Source organism: Muntiacus reevesi, chromosome 3, assembly GCF_963930625.1.
Source record: "Muntiacus reevesi chromosome 3, mMunRee1.1, whole genome shotgun sequence".
NCBI classification, from domain to species: Eukaryota; Metazoa; Chordata; class Mammalia; order Artiodactyla; family Cervidae; genus Muntiacus; species Muntiacus reevesi.
Window position 1 is genome coordinate 96620396 of NC_089251.1, and position 19115 is coordinate 96639510.

At 39.3% G+C, this 19115-nt stretch overlaps 1 protein-coding gene across 1 annotated transcript in view; it reads left to right on the forward strand.

The window, feature by feature from the left end:
* The window catches only part of AFF3 (ALF transcription elongation factor 3), a 558198-nt gene that overhangs the window by 358675 nt on the left and 180408 nt on the right, over positions 1–19115 (forward strand). The window contains exon 9 of the mRNA XM_065929723.1: positions 12358–12409. Coding sequence (XP_065785795.1) covers positions 12358–12409 — 52 coding nt within the window. The remainder of the gene's footprint in view (positions 1–12357; positions 12410–19115) is intronic.

Consider the following 19115-nt stretch of genomic DNA (forward strand, 5'->3'; position numbering starts at 1 on the left):
ACTTCACTAGGAGAAAATCAAGTGGGGAATATGAGGGTCATTGTTAAAGTGCTGCCCTCGTGGATAAGGTACATCGTGGCCTTGAATGTTCTATCTTTATTCAAGGGAAGCAGGGCCAAAGTATGGACTTCCCTCATGGCTCAGACAGTAAAGAAGCTGCCTGCAATACAAGAGACCCGGGTTCGATCCCTGGGTCAGGAAGATCCCTTGGAGAAGGGAATGGCAGCCTACTCCAGTATTCTTGCCTGGAGAATTCCATGGGCAGAGGAGCCTGGTGGGCTACAGTCCATGGGGTCGCAAAGAGTCGGAAACAACTGAGCAACTAACACTTTTTACTTAGGGCCAAAATATAAAATGGTGAATTTCAAAGTAGCCCTAAGAGGAAGGAATACCATCCTTTCTTACAGTTGACCTCTAGTGTGTATGAGGGGGAAATATTTTTAAAGGCAACTAATGAGTTACCTAAGTTAAAAGAAAATAGGTGGGCAAAGAGAACAATCAGACGATCTCATGATAAATGTTCTTAGAATCCACGAAGAAACCATGCCCTCTTCTGGGGAGAAACAGACTAAAGTGTCCTGGAAGGAATTTTGTTGTTGTACCCAGTGTCTAATAAAACACTGGGGCTTCATCACCAAACAGAGAATATCATTCCATGAAGTATTGTTTTAATTCTCTTCTTCAGCAGGGCTAATTGGTATTAATGTTTTCGTGAGCATTAAAAATGCATAAGCCACCCCATCCATGTCGTGTAATCACACCCACAGAGACTGTGCTTTGTTAGTCTGTTGACCAGCCGGTTGGCTAAAGAGCGTTGCTTGCAAATTTCAAAGCTATGTTTGAACGTGAAAATCACTCTGAGCCAGTAGATGTGTCTGGGGCTCACTCACTGAGCGTCTGTGAGGGCAGAAAGCTTATGGAGAAAAGACATCAGGATGCATTAGGAAGCCCTAGACTTTTAAGGCACAGCTAGAGGAAGGTCAGGGGAGGGGGATGGTGGCATAATGGTGCATAGGCAATCTCATTAATTATCCCACCCTCTGTTGGAATGTGCTGTGAGCACAAGCACCAGGGAATAGGTGAAATTCTAAGGGACTTGAAATCTGTAGAAATTAATAAATGTAATAGTAAGGAAAGGAATCAGGAGATGCGTGGTTAAGTTCATGAGGTGTGCAGGCATCGCATCATATGAAGACGTGAGCATACAGAATTGCCTTTGCTTTCCTCACCATTTCTTTCCATTTCAACTTAAACAGTTCAGGGTAAAGGGAGCAGGCAGTAGATATAATAGAATAAATGTACTTCCCCTCAGCTTGGAGTCTTTGACATAAAGAAGAACAAAGGAAATAGCTGTTCAGTCTCTTCTGAGTTTAGTCCCTTCTTTATGTTTGCTCTTTCACTTAATCCTGACAATAGGTGTATGAAGTAGGCATTGCATTCCCATTCTGCACAGGGTGAAAGTGAGATTCTGCAGTTAATACCTAGACCATGATCACGTGGCTTAAAAACAGTGACGGGATTCGAATTCAGGGATCTCTGTCCCAAAGACAATAGGCTTTCCCTCCCATAACCTTGACCCCAAAAAGGTTGCTTCCATCCCTTCAGTGTGAGATTAAATTCCTGTCCAAGATTCTTGTTTACATCTGACCTGTTTTTTTGGCACGGCATAACATTCACTTGCTGATCCTACCATTGAGATTATGTAAGCACGCCTACCTTCTTTGGAATTGTGAGTGGCACCTGCATGAGATGGCATAAGCCACACTCTGGCAATTCATCATCTAAGGATATTTGTCATTGACTTTCTCTTTTCTAGGGGTAAGGGTTTTTTTCTTTTTTTTCAAATAAAGCTTCCCCGATTTAAAAAAAAAAAAAAGATAATATTATTTAAAAATCAATGATGTGGTATGTATATGTATACAAGTGTGTGCATACACACACACACAAAATGGAATGCTATGCAGCAGAAAAAAAAAAGAATGAAATAATGCCATTTGCAGCAACGTGGGTGAACCTAGGGGTTTATCGTGCTAAGTGAAGTAAGTCAGACAGAGGAGCAATATCATGATGTCACCTATGGGTAGAATATAAAATATGACACGAATGAACCTATTTATGAAACAGAGCCACAGTTACAGAGATAGAAAACAAACTTATGGTTACCAAAGTGGAAAGTGGGGGAAACAAATCAGAAGTTTGGGATTAGCAGATACTATTATGTATATAAAATAGACAAACAACAGATCCTACTGGATAGCACAGGGAACTATATTCAAAATCCTGTAAGAAATCATAATGGAAAAAAATAAAAATCAGAGTGTCCTCTGTGGATTATAGCACACTGTAAACTTTTCAGAGCTGGTCCTACCCGCATTTCCTGCGCTGTTTCTTGCATTTGGTTTGAAATAATTGCAGTTTGGGGAATCATGACTCCACTAAGTATGTAGAAAATAGGAAAACACTGAATTTCAGAGAAACAAAATGTGTCTTGATGGACTGATCTTCCCCACTCTAGGTCAGTGCTTTTTTTATTTTTGAAATTAGAAAACTATGTTACATAGATACTAAGAGAAAAGAGTGTAAAAATTAAACAAAATTATTTTTTAATCCAAATCTTTTAAAAGAGAGTTGCTTTAGCAAGCTTGCTGATTACCAATTAATTTAATATTATAAAATGGCAGCTTATTGAGTATTGAGAAACTTAAACATTAAAATAGGTGATGCATGTTTCTAGTTTCTTAAAGGTGTGAGAATGTCCCGTTCGTGTGTCAGACTGAGCATAAGCACTTCTTCCCCTCCCTTCTGAATCTGCATTGAAAGGATTTCATTAACAAACCAGAAATTCAGCTGAGTTTCTGGAAAATGGAGAGTGGATGGGACTGTGCTGTTAGATAATCCTGGGCAGGGAAGGTGATGGCTCAGAAAAAGGAAAATAATGAAACAAACAGCAACAAGCCATAGTGGTGATGGGAATGTCCTTGGGAGCTCACTCCAGGAGAGACTCAATTCCCTCTCAACACCAACAAAGAAGTGTGGACTGTAAACCGTGATGGGAACATGCGTGTTCTTCCACCCTTTTCTCCTCCACTCCCATCTTGGCAGGTTTCCATAGGGAGCTGTCAGTCTGTTTTCCTCCCCCAGACACCAAAGTACAAAAAAAAAAAAAAATGTAACTTTTGCCAAGAAAATGAACAGTTATCTAGAACTTCTAGTTGGGAGCTGGTACCTAAGAGAGAGAGACTTTCCTCGTAGCTCAGCTGGTAAAGAATCTGCCTGCAATGCAGGAGACCCTGGTTCAATTCCTGGATCAGGAAGATCCCCTGGAGAAGGGATTCTTGGGCTTCCCTGGTGGCTCAGACAATAAAGAATCTGCCTGCTCAGACAGTAAAGAATCCGCCTGCAATGCAGGAGACCTGGGTTTGATCCCTGGGTTAGGAAGATCACCTGGAGGAGGGCATGGCAAGCCACCCCAGTATTCTTGCCTGGAGAATCCCATGGACAGAGTAGTCTGGCAGGCTACAGTCCGTAGGGTCACAAAGTCTATCACGACTGAGTGACTAAGCACACGCACATGCATGCATCTAAGAGAGAAGCAGAGTAGATTCTGAGATAATACCAAACCTTAAAAATAGACATCCATGGTTTAGTTCAGTTCAGTTCAGTCACTCAATCATGTCTGACTCTTTGTGACCCCATGGACTGCAGCACGCCAGGCTTCCCTGTCCATCACCAACTCTTGGAGCTTGCTCAGACTCATGTCCATCAAGTTGGTGATGTCATCCAACCATCTCATCCTCTCATCCCCTTCTCTTCCCGCCTTCAAGAGTTCTCAAGGAGTCTCAAGAGTTCTCCAACATCTAAGGTTGGTGGAAGAAAACTAAGTTTTTCTCAAGAGGGAAATAAACCAAAATGCTGTACACCCAGAATAAACTACTTCCTATTTTTGCTAGGGGTTCAGAGGACAGTCAGGCCTCCCAGCTTGTCTTGAGAGTTCTTCTCTCTTGAACTCTAATTAACATACTCTGTCCATTTAGAAAAAGCTGTAAATCAGCCCCTCCTTACAAGGGAGACATATGTTAGCAAAATGGATCAATATACTAATACAGAAAATCCACACCAGTACCTTTTTAACCAGTTTGAAATCACATTCAAAGAGGTGAATACATAGCCATGAGCAACAAAGAAAAACACTGACCCAGAGGAAGTCTACTTAATTCAAGAAACAGAAGAAAAAAATTTCAAATGTGACTGCAGTCTTTAGAAGCAATTGAAATGATTTGCATCAAATAAAAAGAACAGATTGGTATGAAAAAGAAGCAGTTATAGAATAAATCAGTACTTGAGAATGAAAGATAAAGTTGACAAAATTTTTTAATTTAATAGAAATGATAGATAATAGCTGAAGTCTAAAATATAAGGTTGATAACATTTTTTTCTGAATATCAAGCAAAAGACATGAAAAATATGAAAGGAAATTAAGGTACATAAAAATTAGTCATAATGGAAAGATCAAACCTGGCTATTTACAGAAAGATAAAGAACATTACAGTATACTAACACATATATACGGAATTTAGAAAGATGGTAATGATGGCCCTATATGCAGGGCAGAAGAAGAGACGCAGAAGAACAGAACAGACTTTTGAACTCTGTGGGAGAAGGGGAGGGTGGGATGTTTCGAAAGAACAGCATGTATATTATCTGTGGTGAAACAGACCACCAGCCCAGGTGGGAGGCATGAGTCAAGTGCTCGGGCCTGGTGGCTGGGAAGACCCAGAGGAATCGGGTGGAGAGGGAGGTGGGATGGGTGACCGGGATGGGGAATTCATGTAACTCTATGGCTGATTCACATCAATGTATGACAAAACCCACTGAAAAATAAAAAAATAAAAAAATAAAAAAATAAAAAAACCTGGCTATTTAGAATATACCACAAAAAGAAAACAAAGAAAATAGAGAAGAACAAATAATAATAGAATGAGAATCCCTAGGGAAATGAGAGCTTATTTATCAAAAATATTTACATGCAAGAAAACAAGAGACCTTGAACAAAAGCAAAGAAAAACAATAGACAGCCAAGAATTAAAGAAACCTCCAAGGATTTCAGATACTGGAATTACCAAGCCCAGAACATAAAATAAGAATGTTTATGTTAATTTTCAAAAATGAGAGAATTGAAAATATGGTAGCAAAAGTATTTGAAAGTATACTAATCTGAACCTCTACAGAAATTAAAATTTCTTTGGTTAGGTTTAACTGTAGTTTAGATATAGGTGAAGAAAAAGTAATGAATCAGGAAATTGAACTTAAGAAATTACCTAGAGTGCAGTCAAGAAAGGAAGTTTAAAGACCTGGGATATAAAGCAAGAAGGTCTAACATATACTTAACTAGAATTCCAGAAAAATATAAGGAAAGAGAGGGAATGTTAAAGGAGATGATGGCTGAAATTTTTCCACAAGTGAAAGACTGTACCTTGCAGATTCAAGAAATCCAATGAATATTAAGCAGGATAAAGAAAAATAAGTCCACACTAGACACATAGTAGTTAAACTGCAAACCACATAAATAAAGAAAAATTCTTAAAATACCATTTAATAAGGAAGCAACAGTTAAACTTCCAGTTGACTTTTGACAGCAGCTGTGGGAACCAGGAGACAATGAAATTATAACTTCATTTTTCTGTATGTGGAAACTGACAAGGTTGATTCTCACATTTATTTGATATTACAAAGGGCCAAAAATACATAGCTCATACTCTTTTGAAGAAGAGTGAGACTGAAGGCTTGTGTTACCAATATTATGAATGAATGAATATTTTAACTAAGGGAGGCCTGACGTGCTGCAGTCCATGGGGTTGCAAAGAGTAGGACACGATTTGGTGACTGAACAACAACAAAACTAAGTAATGAAGATAATAATAGGCAAATTGAGCAGTGAAACAGTATAGGGGAAACAGACCCACAGATATATGAAAACTAGATTCATGTCAGAGCTAACATTGTAGATCAATGGAGAAAGAATGGGCTTCTATTAAGATACCAAAATAACTGGTAATCTACAGGGAGAAAAAGGAAGTTAACTCTACCTCACATCACATATAGAAACTATTCCAAGTATTTGTAAAAGACCTAAATGTGACAAGTAAAATTATACACTTTCAAAAGGGTATAGAGAATATCTTTCTGATATATTTCTTAAGTAAAACACCAAAAAAAAGTGTCAAATAAAGGAAAATAGCAGATTTTTATTGGTGCTTTTGCACTGTGGCGTTGTAGAAGACTCTTGAGAGTCTCTTGGACTGCAAGGAGATCCAACCAGTCCATCCTAAAGGAGATCAGTCCAATGAATATTCATTGGAAGGACTGACGCTGAAGCTGAAGCTCCAATACTTTGGCCACCTGATGTGAAGAACTGACTCATTGGAAAAGACCCTGTTGCTGGGAAAGATTGAAGGCAGGAGGAGAAGTGGATGACAGAGGATGAGATGGTTGAATGGCATCACAAACTCGACGGACATGAGTTTGAGTAAGCTCCAGGAGTTGGTGACGGACAGGGAGGCCTGGCGGGCTGCAGTCCATGGGATCGCAGAGTCGGACACAGCTGAGCAACTGAACTGAACTGAATAAAGGGATGCTGCACAGCAGTGAGGATGAATGAACCAAAGCTAGGTGCGTCATGTTGGCCAAATCTAAAAATCATACTGTTGAATGACAGAAGTAAGTTCCAGAAGAATGCATTCAGTACAATTCCGTTCATGTGAAATTTAAAATCAGGAAAAACTGAAGACTATTTTGTTTACAAATAAATACAGGACAGCCAAAACTATCAAGAAAAATTGGAATGTTAATGCAAGATTCCATCACTCACTAACTGGAACTCAATAGGATGCAGGCCTAGGAGCATTCTGGGTTATTTCTTGTCAATGTCCTATTTCTAGGCTTGCAAGGTGCTTTCACAATTAACTCAATTTACTTTTTAAAAACTGTGTGTGTGTATATATATGTGTGTGTGTGTGTGTGTGTGTGTGTGTTCAGTCACTTCAGTTGTGTCCGACTCTTTGCAACCCCATGAACTGTAGCCCACCAGGCTCCTCTATCCATGGAATTCTCCAGGCAAGAATACTGGAATAGGTTGCTATGCCCTCCTCCAGGGGATCTTCCCAACCCAAGGATCCGTCTCTTGTGTCTCCTGCATTGGCAGGTTTGTTCTTTACCACTAGCACCACCTGGGAAGCCTATATATACACACACACACATTTTTACACACATTACATGCATGCTCTATTGAACTTCTTTTTAGGAAAAGCATAGCCTTTGTCTGAGACAGATTAATCTATGCCACAGTGAGATATAAGAATGAGAATCCTTTTGACATAGATGCTGGGAACCCTTGCCTTCATTCAAGTTTAGTGGCAGTCCTTCTGCACAGGTCCAGTCTTTTAACTGTTTCTTAGACACTAATATTTATATTGTTACAATATTGTAAATTCCATTATCATATATAATTTTTCTCATTGGCCTATAGACACTTCCCAAAATTAAATTATTAATTAAATTGATATTAATGAGATGACTCAATAATACTGAACAGAGTATAAATATTTTAAACCTCAGCTATGCAGGAAGAAAGGTGTAGCTGTGCAGAGTAGGATGTGATGGAGGGAGGGGAGAGCAGGAGGGAAGAATAAATGGGGGAGCTTCTTCACTTCACATAGTATAAAAGAAAAAGTACTGTCAGAAGCTGATTAATTAAAAAATAGAAGATTAAATTTATTTAAAGTCAAAATACCCACTAGACATTAAAAGGACTTCCCTGGAAGACATTAAAAGGTGGTGACTTTTAACCAGGTGGAGACCCTGGTGGCTCAGATGGTAAAACAATGCAGGAGACCTGGGTTTGATCCCTGGGTTGGGAAGATCCCCCGGAGGAGGTCACGGCAATCCACTTCAGTATTCTTGCCTGGAGAATCCCCATGGACATAGGAGCCTGGCAGACTACAGTCCATGGGGTTACAAAAAGTCGGACATGACTGAGTGACTAAGCACAGCACAGACATTAAAAATAGTTAAAGAACTGGCAACAATTGTAAGAAGGGAGGTGGTCATGTAAGTATATTAAATATCCTCTCTCATTTTTCATATTAGAAATTATTATGTAGTCTCTGAAGTTGATTCATCTAAAAATAAGTGTATTATTTAGCATAATGGTTGTTACCATGAGCACAGATTGCTTTTATTATAAAGAAATGTTGTAATGTAGCATAAGTTTCCTTCCAAGCAGAATGCAGCCCAGGTCTATTTTGATTTCCTTTGCACAGTACAACTTATGTAGAGTGCAGCACTCCAACGGTGCAGTCATTTTCAGTTAAATTAGATATTATCTATCTTCCCAGGCAGAGTACACACCATAAAAGCCCTTGGTACATTTATTGGATTAAACATGTAGCTACTGTAACTTTTTAAGTGGCCTATTGGAGATTCGAAACTTTCATACACCAAAGTCTGTATCCACCTCAGTGGAACGTGCAGGTGCACCACTCCCCTCTTTCCCACTATAGCGTGGGATTCTGAGTAATGAAAGGTCATCAGACAGCGGACATAGACTGAGTGTGTAATATGTGCTTGGTCCTGTGGAAGACAAATACAGAGCGTCAAGCTGAAAGAACACATGTGAGATTAACATGGACACATAGCTGTATTGAAAATGGATAACCAGCAAGAGCCTGCTGTATAGCACAGGGAACTCTATACTTGAGGTTATGTAACAACCTAAACAGGAAAAGAAGCTGAAAAAGAATGTTGCTCAGTCGCTAAGTCGTGTCCGACTCTTTGTCATGCCATGGACTGCGGCACACCAGGTGTCCCTGTCCTTCACTGTCTCCCGGGGTCTGCTCAAACTCATGTCTCTTGAGTTGGTGATGCCATCCAACCGTCTCGTCCTCTGTTGCTCACTTCTCTTCCTGTGCTCAATCTTTCCCAGCATCCAGGTCTTTTCCAGTGAGTCAGCTCTTCGCATCAGGTGGCCATAGTTTCAGCTTCAGTTACATGTATCTGTATGATTGAATCACCTTGCTATACACCTGAAACTAACACAACATTGTTAATCAACTATACTCCAACATAAAATAAAAAGTTAAAAAGAAAAAACACAAATAATATAGATATACATGTACATACCTATTTACATGTGTGAGTATAAATATGTATACATATGTGTGTGTGTGTGTATAATTTTTCTTTCTATGGCTCATTTTTTCTCTCTTCCTATCTGTAATTATATTTCCTCATCAAGATGACCGTGATGCACCTGAGTCCATCTCTTATGCCTAGTGTCTTCAAAAGATCAATTCAGGTCCCTTCCAAAGGACAGCAATGTGGAATCTATTGTGAAATCAGCTGAAATAGTCAGAACAACCCCCAGTAGTCCTTTTTGGTGGTGGCAAGGAAACGTCTCCTGAGCACCCAACTGAAAAGTCTCTTCCTGAGCATTTTTTCTGGCTTACATTCATCATGTTTCCCTTGGGTCCTGGTAAAGAGCCTATGATTCTTCCTGGCTTGTAGGACATTTCAAGTTAACTTCAGAAATTGCATCACCTAAAATTTCCAGATATTGGGGGAGAATTTTGTGTTTCATTCTTTCTGATGAACAGACATAGTTTTAATTCCTGACCCTATCCTGAGCTTACTTTTCCCCCAGAAAGGTTAATTCATGATCAGCTGAGAACATTCACTCCCAGACTGTTCACAAATGCCTCATTTGGCCCTGTTGCATCCTTCCTGTTTGCCAGAAACTGTTCTGTTTTCCCCGTTGCCACAACATAAGCGCTGCTAAGAGCAGAGGTAATCAGCTGCAGCTCTGTGCCTGAGCTGATCCGGCCCCCGATCTCCGCAGCCCCCAGATCCCAGGTGCAGTAAGGCCTCTGTCCCCCAGCCCACGGGTTATCTGGCAACATTGTTGATCAAGGTAAAACATATTTATTCAAGCATCCAAATAATGTCTTCGTATAGCGTATTTTTTTTGACGTAATTTGTTCAGAAATGTTTACTGTTGCCTGCAGTTCACGTTCCTGATGATGATGAGATGTGGGGCAACTTCTGGTGGCTGCAGACCAGGAAACATAACCAGTTTCTCCAAACGAAAGGGGGAAAAGTCACGGTGTTTAAGAAAAATTAAACCTCCGTCTAGTTGTCTTTTTCACGTTGAGTTTTAAGCCAGCTTTTTCACTCTCCTTATCCTCATCCAGAGGCTCTTTAGTTCCTCTTCACTTTCTGTCATTAAACTGGTATCATCTGCATATCTGAGGTTGTTGATGTTTCACCCAGCAATCTTGATAAGGACAGAGGAGTCTGGCAGGCTACAGTCTATGTGGGTCGCAAAGAGTCGGACACAACTGAACAACAGCAGCAGCTAGTTGTTTCTACCTGTCTTAGTTAATGCAGCTATTGTAACTCTGTATTTGGGGTTCAGGCAGGAATTGTGGTTACTTATTGGAAAGTAATTGTGGAAGCTACTAAATTAGGCTATTTTCTAGCATGAAGTAGTTGACAAGATCTTGCCTGTCTCTCAATGAGTTCACAACAGATCTGGCCTGGAAGACAAAATATGATACGGAAATATGAGCTTCAAAGTTTATTAATTTGCTGCCTCTACTTTTACTTCACCGTGATTTCCTGTGTTTGGGGCTCTGTCTGACCAGTGTTTGCTGTTGAGGCAGGTAAACAGGTGTTGTGGCTTTTTTACAAGTGGCTGCCCTTCCTGGAGGCTCTAAAGCACTATGTGGGCATTCGTTAGCGCAGTCACATCTGAGATAGATGCGTGGACCATATATAGCGGTCTTCCTTCTCTCACAACTGTTCCTTTTCCTGTAAGGAAAAAAGAAGTTTACTTTTGCGTTCAGCTTGGACAGTGTCTTTGGAATGTGTTCATCATGTGATTTAGGAGGTCGTTCCTGAGCCTAGGTGTCAAAAAGGGGCTTGGTACAGGGCATAAACCTGAAGTCCTTAATGATAGACTGAGGGATTCTACGAGGTCTCCAGGCCTGACTTGAAATAGCAAAATAAAGCAAGTTGCCACCTTCAGTCCCATCTCTTGCAACTCATAATCTCGTCTGGGGTTTGTTAAACTATTAGCGGTGCGTAACCACAGCTAACTCACAATGGCAGTCATGACCCTCTGTCTCCTCTGTTGTTGTTGTTTAGTTGCTCAGTTGTGTCCAACTGTTTGTGACCCTGTGGACTATAGCCCGCCAGGTTCCTCTGTCCATGAAATTTACCAGGCAAGAATGCTTGAGTGGGTTGCCATTTTCTGCTCCAGGGGATCTGCTTAACCCCGGTATCGAATCCATGTCACCTGCTTGGCAGGTGAATTCTTTTCCACTGAGCCACCTGGGAAGCCCTTCTTCTATCTCCTAGCCTCAAGGAAATAAAAAGAAGCACCTTGTAATATGAGGATGTATAGTTTCAAACCATCAGTGGTTGAGGATCTAAGAATTATATCTACTGTAAGAGAAATTTGCCCTTTAAAACTCCAATAAATGGACCCATTCAATCCTTGACCACACATGGCAGAAATGTGACTTAAGTGGCCTCTCAGATGGTCAGGAAGGATTTCTGATTTGCATCTTACTCTGCATTAACAGGGTGATCCCAGAATCTGCTGCCAGGGCTGTCTGTGGAGTGTCATTCTTGGGGATCTCGTAAGCGGGGGTGCAGCCTCAGTGTTGTGTACAGTCCTCTTGTCCAAGCTCTGGTGTGCCCACCTGGTTGAGCTTGTGTTAGGGCTAAACACAAGCTAAACGCCACCATCCCACGTGGCGCTGTGGTAAAGAACCCGCCTGCCTATGCAGGAGACATAAGAGGCTCAAGTTTAACCCCTGGTTTAGGAAGATCCCCCAGAGGAGGGCATGGCAACCCACTCCAGTATACTTGCCTGGAGAATCCCATGGACAGAGGAACCATAGGGTCACGAAGAGTCGGACACGACTGAAGTGACTGAGCACACATATGGCAGAAAGGATCAAAGTGCCTTGCATCTAGAATGCTAATGGGGATTTTCTGTAAAATGAAGGGGAAGAAAACAGGTTGCATCTGTAAGAGATTCATCTCTTGGCAGGGTCTCCACTCTGAGCCCTGGTTGTTTGCAAACAGCTCCTTCGCACCTATTCATAGATCCATGCCCAGGCAATTGTATTACAGAGAAGAAACTATTTTGCAAATCCAGTTCTTGGACAATAAAAAGATGTTTTTAAAGCCTCCTGCTGCACATTTTGAATGATTGTTAATATTGAATCTCTCTTAAATCTTAAAGGCTGTAACACTCATATGTTGGTATTTTTTTTTTCTGCTTACTTTTTTAAGAGAAAGGTGATGCCGAGCCAGAGAGTCCAGACAATGGCACGTCGAATACATCGTAAGTCTCCTTCCTGTTTCTATCCCAAGTTCTTTAATACGCTTATAATACAAAATAGTGCAAATATCTTGTTATAGTAATAATAATAATGGAAGGAAGTCTGTGGTTCTCTTTCTCATGATAATGCCTGCTTAAATGCTTTTGGATGCAGTTGCATTTTGAGGTCTTACTAATGCTTTAGCCCAGTAAGTAATCTTGAAAACACAAGGCTCCTCTTTATAATGTACAGATGTAATGAGATTTGATGGTATTATGGGGCGGAGGGGGGGAGGAGAGCTTTTGGAACTTGCTCAGCAACTCCTATCACTGTCATAAATAATTGGAGAACATTTCTCACATACTGGGAGATTGTCTGTCCTACACACCTGGGAAGCACCAGGGTCATTTTAAAGCCCACCCTTTGCAACCTCACCTCTGAATTATGTGAAACATACAATTATAGACATCTCTGGACCATGAAGGGTTTATTCATGTTTTGAGTTAACAAACACAGTTGTAAAAAGATAAGAAAGGGCTCTTTTTAAACACGTTCTTCATTCCACATTTCATCTTTCTCCTCTCAATACTCAAGCAGTCAAAAAATGTTTTGATGATTAATTTGATGCCAAATTTATATGCCAAAGTTTACATAACTCATGAGCTAACAAATTATTTTGGCTAAATAGGAATTAGTAACAGGTTTTTTTCTTAAAAATCATTATTTTTATCATTTCTGAGGAGTTAGATGTGATTTCTTATTATAAGACAGTTTTGTGAATATATTTATATTTGGACCAGTGTTCTTCTTACTAAGCATTTAAAGTGCTTTCTAGCCATTAGAAATGACAGCTTGTGATATAACATTATTGAGTGTATTTGTCCAAGATGTGTTTCTCAGTCTAGGAAGAATCTTTGGCTTGCATAGGATGACTATTTATTTCATAAAGATCGTGATTATTTGCTGGTCTTTCTTAAGATATTATCCTAAAAGTTATAAATGGTTCTCTTGTCATGATTTCTAATGATATAATGAATGTGACTGGTCTTAAATTGTTAAAATATTATTAATTTTTAATTTTTTTACTATATAAAATAGGAAAGGGTTTTAATGCCATCTGGAGGCATTCTAGAGAACTGAAAAGGGTAGAGTCATTTTTTTAAATGTAGTTCTTTTGAGCAGCATTTGAGATTAGATGAAACGGGTAGAGTCATTTTTTTAAATGTAGTTCTTTTGAGCAGTATTTGAGACTAGATAAGAATTTATGCAGCTAAAATGTAAACTATTTGAGAGTAAGTTATATTTTTATAATTAATTTTATAAGTGTTAATTATTATAGAAGCAACCATTTTTCAACAAAATCATTTTAAAAGCAGACAAAGGTACATACAAAATATGTTGGAAAGCAGCTAGCATCCTACATTTAATTGTTTCAAATTTAAAACCACATACAATGGGAATTCCCTGGCTGTCCAGTGATTAAGACTCCATACATTCACTGCCCAGGGCCCAGGTTCAGCTCCTGGTTGGGCAACTAAGATCCCACAAACTTCACAGAACAACCAAAAAGGAAAAATCACATTCGATAGGCTCAGATTTTGTTAACACAGTTTGATGTGCCACTAAAGTTCTCCTTCCGTTATATATTTCTGAAAAGTCTTAGTTTCTATAACTTATTACCTTAACAAAATCAATATATTGGAGAAATTACTTTTAAACCCTCCGGAGATTTGGGAATAGTGAAAGCTTGAAACATCACCTCACATTCCTGAACAAAGCAGTTCCTTATTCATCTGCTCACATCCTGCCTCTTCAACTGGAAATAGCACAAATAAAGTCTGAGGTTGGACCTCTATTAAAAGTGGAGACTTCTGAGCTTGATCATCTCAAAGATCCCTCTAGCTCTTTCTGTTCTGTTATGATTAGGCAAGAGGAATAGCTTATTACGAATAAAGAGCAGGACTCAAGCTGTCTTAGACTTGGGTAGAGATTTACAGTCTCGATGTGGTACCCTGTCTGAGCTTTATCTATGTAGACAGATAAGTAGGGCAGGGATAGTATCCTTACTTTTTATATAAGGAATCTAAGGATCAAAAAAGTCGTTCAATTTAAGTGATAAAAATAGGACACAAATCTTAGGATATTTTGCTTTTTTGGCTATTTACCATGATGAGGAGGTCAGTGGATCTTAGGAGACAAAGTCATAAGTCAAACCAAGTATAAAAATGGGGATCTATTTATTTGTTAGATGGTAAGCATATTAGTTTGCTAGGGCTTCTGTAACAATATAGCACAGACTGGGTCCCGTAAACAAGAGAAATTTATTATATAGTTCTGGAAGCTAGAAACCCAATATTATCGTTAGGGTTTCTTTCCACTATGAAGGAAGGATCTTATTCTAGGTCTTGTTCATTGTTCTGTAGAAAAACATCTTCTCCCCGTGTTTCTTCACATCCTCTTCCTACTATGCATGTCTCTGTGTCCATATTTCCCCTTTTTATAAAAATACTAGTTATGTTGAATTTTAGCCCACCCTAATGTTTTCATTTTAACATCACTACCCAGTGAAGACTCTGTCTCCACATAAAATCACATTCTGGAGTACTAGAAGTTAGGGCTTCAACATGTGGATTTTCAGAGGATACTCAACATTAAGGGTCAGGACAATCATAATGATTCAGAAGCTAGTTCGGCAGAATCAGAGTGTACAGATGCCAGAAGATGGAACAAGCTGAGAGGACCTGATTTGTATCTGCTAAGTCACTTTAGTCGTGTCTGACCCTGTGTGACCCCCACCAGACTCCTCTGTTCATGGGATTTTCCAGGCAAGAATACTAGAGTGAGTTGCCATGTCCTTCTCCAGGGAATCTTCCCCACCCAGGGATTGAACCCAGGTCTTTTGCATTATAGGGAGATTCTTTACCATCTGAGCCACCAGGGAAGCCCAAGATAACCTGATAAAACAGACCAAAATTATGAACTCCATGGGAACTGAAGGGGTGAAGCAGAGCAAAGAAAACTGTCAATAACATCCACACAGGCACTGGGAAAGATACATCTTCCACTTTTGTGGTTTGGTGGGAAAATGTCAACTTCCAAAATGCCTCTACATCCCTTTGTCTGTATAGTTCCATGAACTGTGAGTTATTTAAAGGCATTTTATGACTTTATTGCAGTATAAAATTGAGTCTCCATACAACTCATTTTCCAAGGAAGCATCTTTCCTCAATGGCCTCTTTTATTTTTTTTTATTTTTTATTTTGTTATTTCTTATTTTATTTTATTTTTCATTTATTTTTATTAGTTGGAAGCTAGTTACTTTACAATATTGTAGTGGTTTTTGCCATACATTGACATGAATCAGCCATGGATTTACATGTGTTCCCCATCCCGATCCCCACTCCCGCCTCCCTCCCCATCCCATCCCTCTGGGTCTTCCCAGTGCACCAGGCTCAAGCACTTGTCTCATGCATCCAACCTGGGCCAGTGATCTGTTTCACCCTTGATAGTATACTTGTTTCAATCCTATTCTCTCAGAATATCCCACCCTCACCTTCTCCCACAGAGTCCAAAAGTCTGTTCTGTACATCTGTGTCTTTTTTCCTGTTTTGCATATAGGGTTATCATTACCATCTTTTTAAATTCCATATATATGCATTAGTAGACTGTATTGGTGTTTATCTTTCTGGCTTACTTCACTCTGTATGATGGGCTCCAGTTTCATCTATCTCATTAGAACTGATTCAAATGAATTCTTTTTAATGGCTGAGTAATATTCCATTGTGTACATGTACCACAGCTTCCTTATCCATTCGTCTGCTGATGGGCATCTAGGTTGCTTCCATGTCCTGGCTGTTATAAACAGTGCTGCGATGAACATTGGGGTGCGCGTGTCTCTTTCAGATCTGGTTTCCTCAGTGTGTATGCCTAGGAATGGGATTGCTGGGTCATATGGCATTTCTATTTCCAGTTTCTTAAGGAATTTCCACACTGTTCTCCATAGTGGCTGTACTAGTTTGCAATCCCACCAACAGTGTAAGAGGGTTCCCTTTTCTCCACACCCTCTCCAGCATTTATTGCTTGTAGACTTTTGGATAGCAAAAGTCTACAAAAGTCCTGACTGGTGTGTAATGGTACCTCATTGTGGTTTTGATTTGCATTTCTCTGATAATGAGTGATGTTGAGCATCTTTTCATGTGTTTGTTAGCCATCTGTATGACTTCTTTGGAGAAATATCTGTTTAGTCCTTTGGCCCATGTTTTGATTGGGTCATTTATTTTTCTGGAATTGAGCTGCAGGAGTTGCTTGTGTATTTTTGAGATTAACTCATTGTCTGTTGCTCTGTTTGCTATTATTTTCTCCCATTCTGAAGGCTGTCTTTCCACCTTGCTTATAGTTTCCTTTGTTGTGCAAATGCTTTTAAGTTTAATTAGGTCCCATTTGTTTATTTTTGCTTTTATTTCCAATATTCTGGGAGGTGGGTCATAGAGGATCTTGCTGTGATTTATGTCGGAGAGTGTTTTGCCTATGTTCTCCTCTAGGAGTTTTATAGTTTCTGGTCTTACATTTAGATCTTTAATCCATTTTGAGTTTATTTTTGTGTATGGTGTTAGAAAGTGTTGTAGTTTCATTCTTTTACAAGTGGTTGACCAGTTTTCCCAGCACCACTTATTAAAGAGGTTGTCTTTCTTCCATTGTATATTCTTGCCTCCTTTGTCGAAGATGAGGTGTCCATAGGTAGGTGGATTTATCTCTGGGCTTTCTATTCTGTTACATTGATCTATATTTCTGTCTTTGTGCCAGTGCCATACTGTCTTGATGACTGTGGCTTTGTAGTAGAGTCTGAAGTCAGGCAGGTTGATTCCTCCAGTTCCATTCTTCTTTCTCAAGATTGCTTTGGCTATTCGAGGTTTTTTGTATTTCCATACAAATTGTGAAATTATTTGTTCTAGTTCTGTGAAAAATACCATTGGTAGCTTGATAGGGATTGTATTGAATCTATAGATTGCTTTGGGTAGTATAGTCATTTTCACAATATTGATTCTTCCAATCCATGAACACGGTATATTTCTCCATCTATTTGTGTCCTCTTTGATTTCTTTCATCAGTGTTTTATAGTTTTCTATATATAGGTCTTTTGTTTCTTTAGGTAAATATACTCCAAAGTATTTTATTCTTTTTGTTGCAGTGGTGAATGGTATTGTTTCCTTAATTTCTCTTTCTGTTTTCTCATTGTTAGTGTATAGGAATGCAAGGGATTTCTGTGTGTTAATTTTATATCCTGCAACTTTACTATAGTCGTTGATTAGCTCTAGGAATTTTCTGGTAGAGTCTTTAGGGTTTTCTATGTAGAGGATCATGTTGTCTGCAAACAGTGAGAGTTTTACTACTTCTTTTCCTGTCTAGATTCCTTTTATTTCTTTGTCCGCTCTGATTACTGTGGCCAACACTTCCAAAACTATGTTGAATAGTAGTGGTGAGAGTGGGCACCCTTGTCTTGTTCCTGACTTTAAGGGTAATGCTTTCAATTTTTCACCATTGAGGATAATGTTTGCTGTGGGTTTGTCATATATGGCTTTTATTATGTTGAGGTATATTCCTTCTATTCCTCCTTTCTGGAGAGTTTTTATCATAAATGAGTATTGAATTTTGTCAAAGGCTTTTTCTGCATCTATTGAGATAATCATATGATTTTTATCTTTCAATTTGTTAATGTGGTGTATTACATTGATTTATTTGTGGAAATTAAAGAATCCTTGCATTCCTGGGATAAAGCCCACTTAATCATGATGTATGATCTTTTTAATATGTTGTTGGATTCTGTTTGCTAGAATTTTGTTAAGGATTTTTGCATCTATGTTCATCAGTGATATTGGCTTGTAGTTTTCTTTTTTTGTGGCATCTTTGTCTGGTTTTGGTATTAGGGTGATGGTGGCCTCATAGAATGAGTTTGGAAGTTTGCCTTCTTCTGCAATTTTCTAGAAGAGTTTGAGTAAGATAGGTGTTAGCTCTTCTCTAAATTTTTGGTAGAATTCAGCTGTGAAGCCATCTGGTCCTGGGCTTTTGTTTGCTGGAAGATTTCTGATTACAGTTTCGATTTCCGTGCTTGTGATGGGTCTTTTAAGATCTTCTATTTCTTCCTGGTTCAGTGTTGGAAAGTTATACTTTTTCTAAGAATTTGTTCATTTCTTCCAAGTTGTCCATTTTATTGGCATAGAGCTGCTGGTAGTAGTCTCTTATGATCCTTTGTATTTCAGTGTTGTCTGTTGTGATCTCTCTATTTTCATCTCTAATTTTGTTAATTTGGTTCTTCTCCCTTTGTTTCTTGATGAGTCTGGCTAACGGTTTGTCAATTTTTCAGTGGCCTCTTTTAAAAGCGAGGTGATTTAGTCACGAAGTCATGTCCAACTCTTGTAACCCCATGGACTGTAGCCCGCCAGACTCCTCTGTCCATGGGATTCTCCAGGCAAGAATACTGGAGTGGGTTGCCATTTCCTTCTCCAGGGGATCTTCCTGACCCAGGAATCGAACCCAGGTCTCCTGCATTGCAGGCAGATTCTTTACCAACTGAGCTGGAGATTAGCATTATTTGTGATGGCCAAGACATGGAAGCAACCAGTGTTCATTGATAGATGAATGGATAAAGAAAATGTGGTATATGTACACAATGGAATATTATTCAGCCTTAAACAGAGGGATATCATGCTACTTGTGACAACACAGATGGAC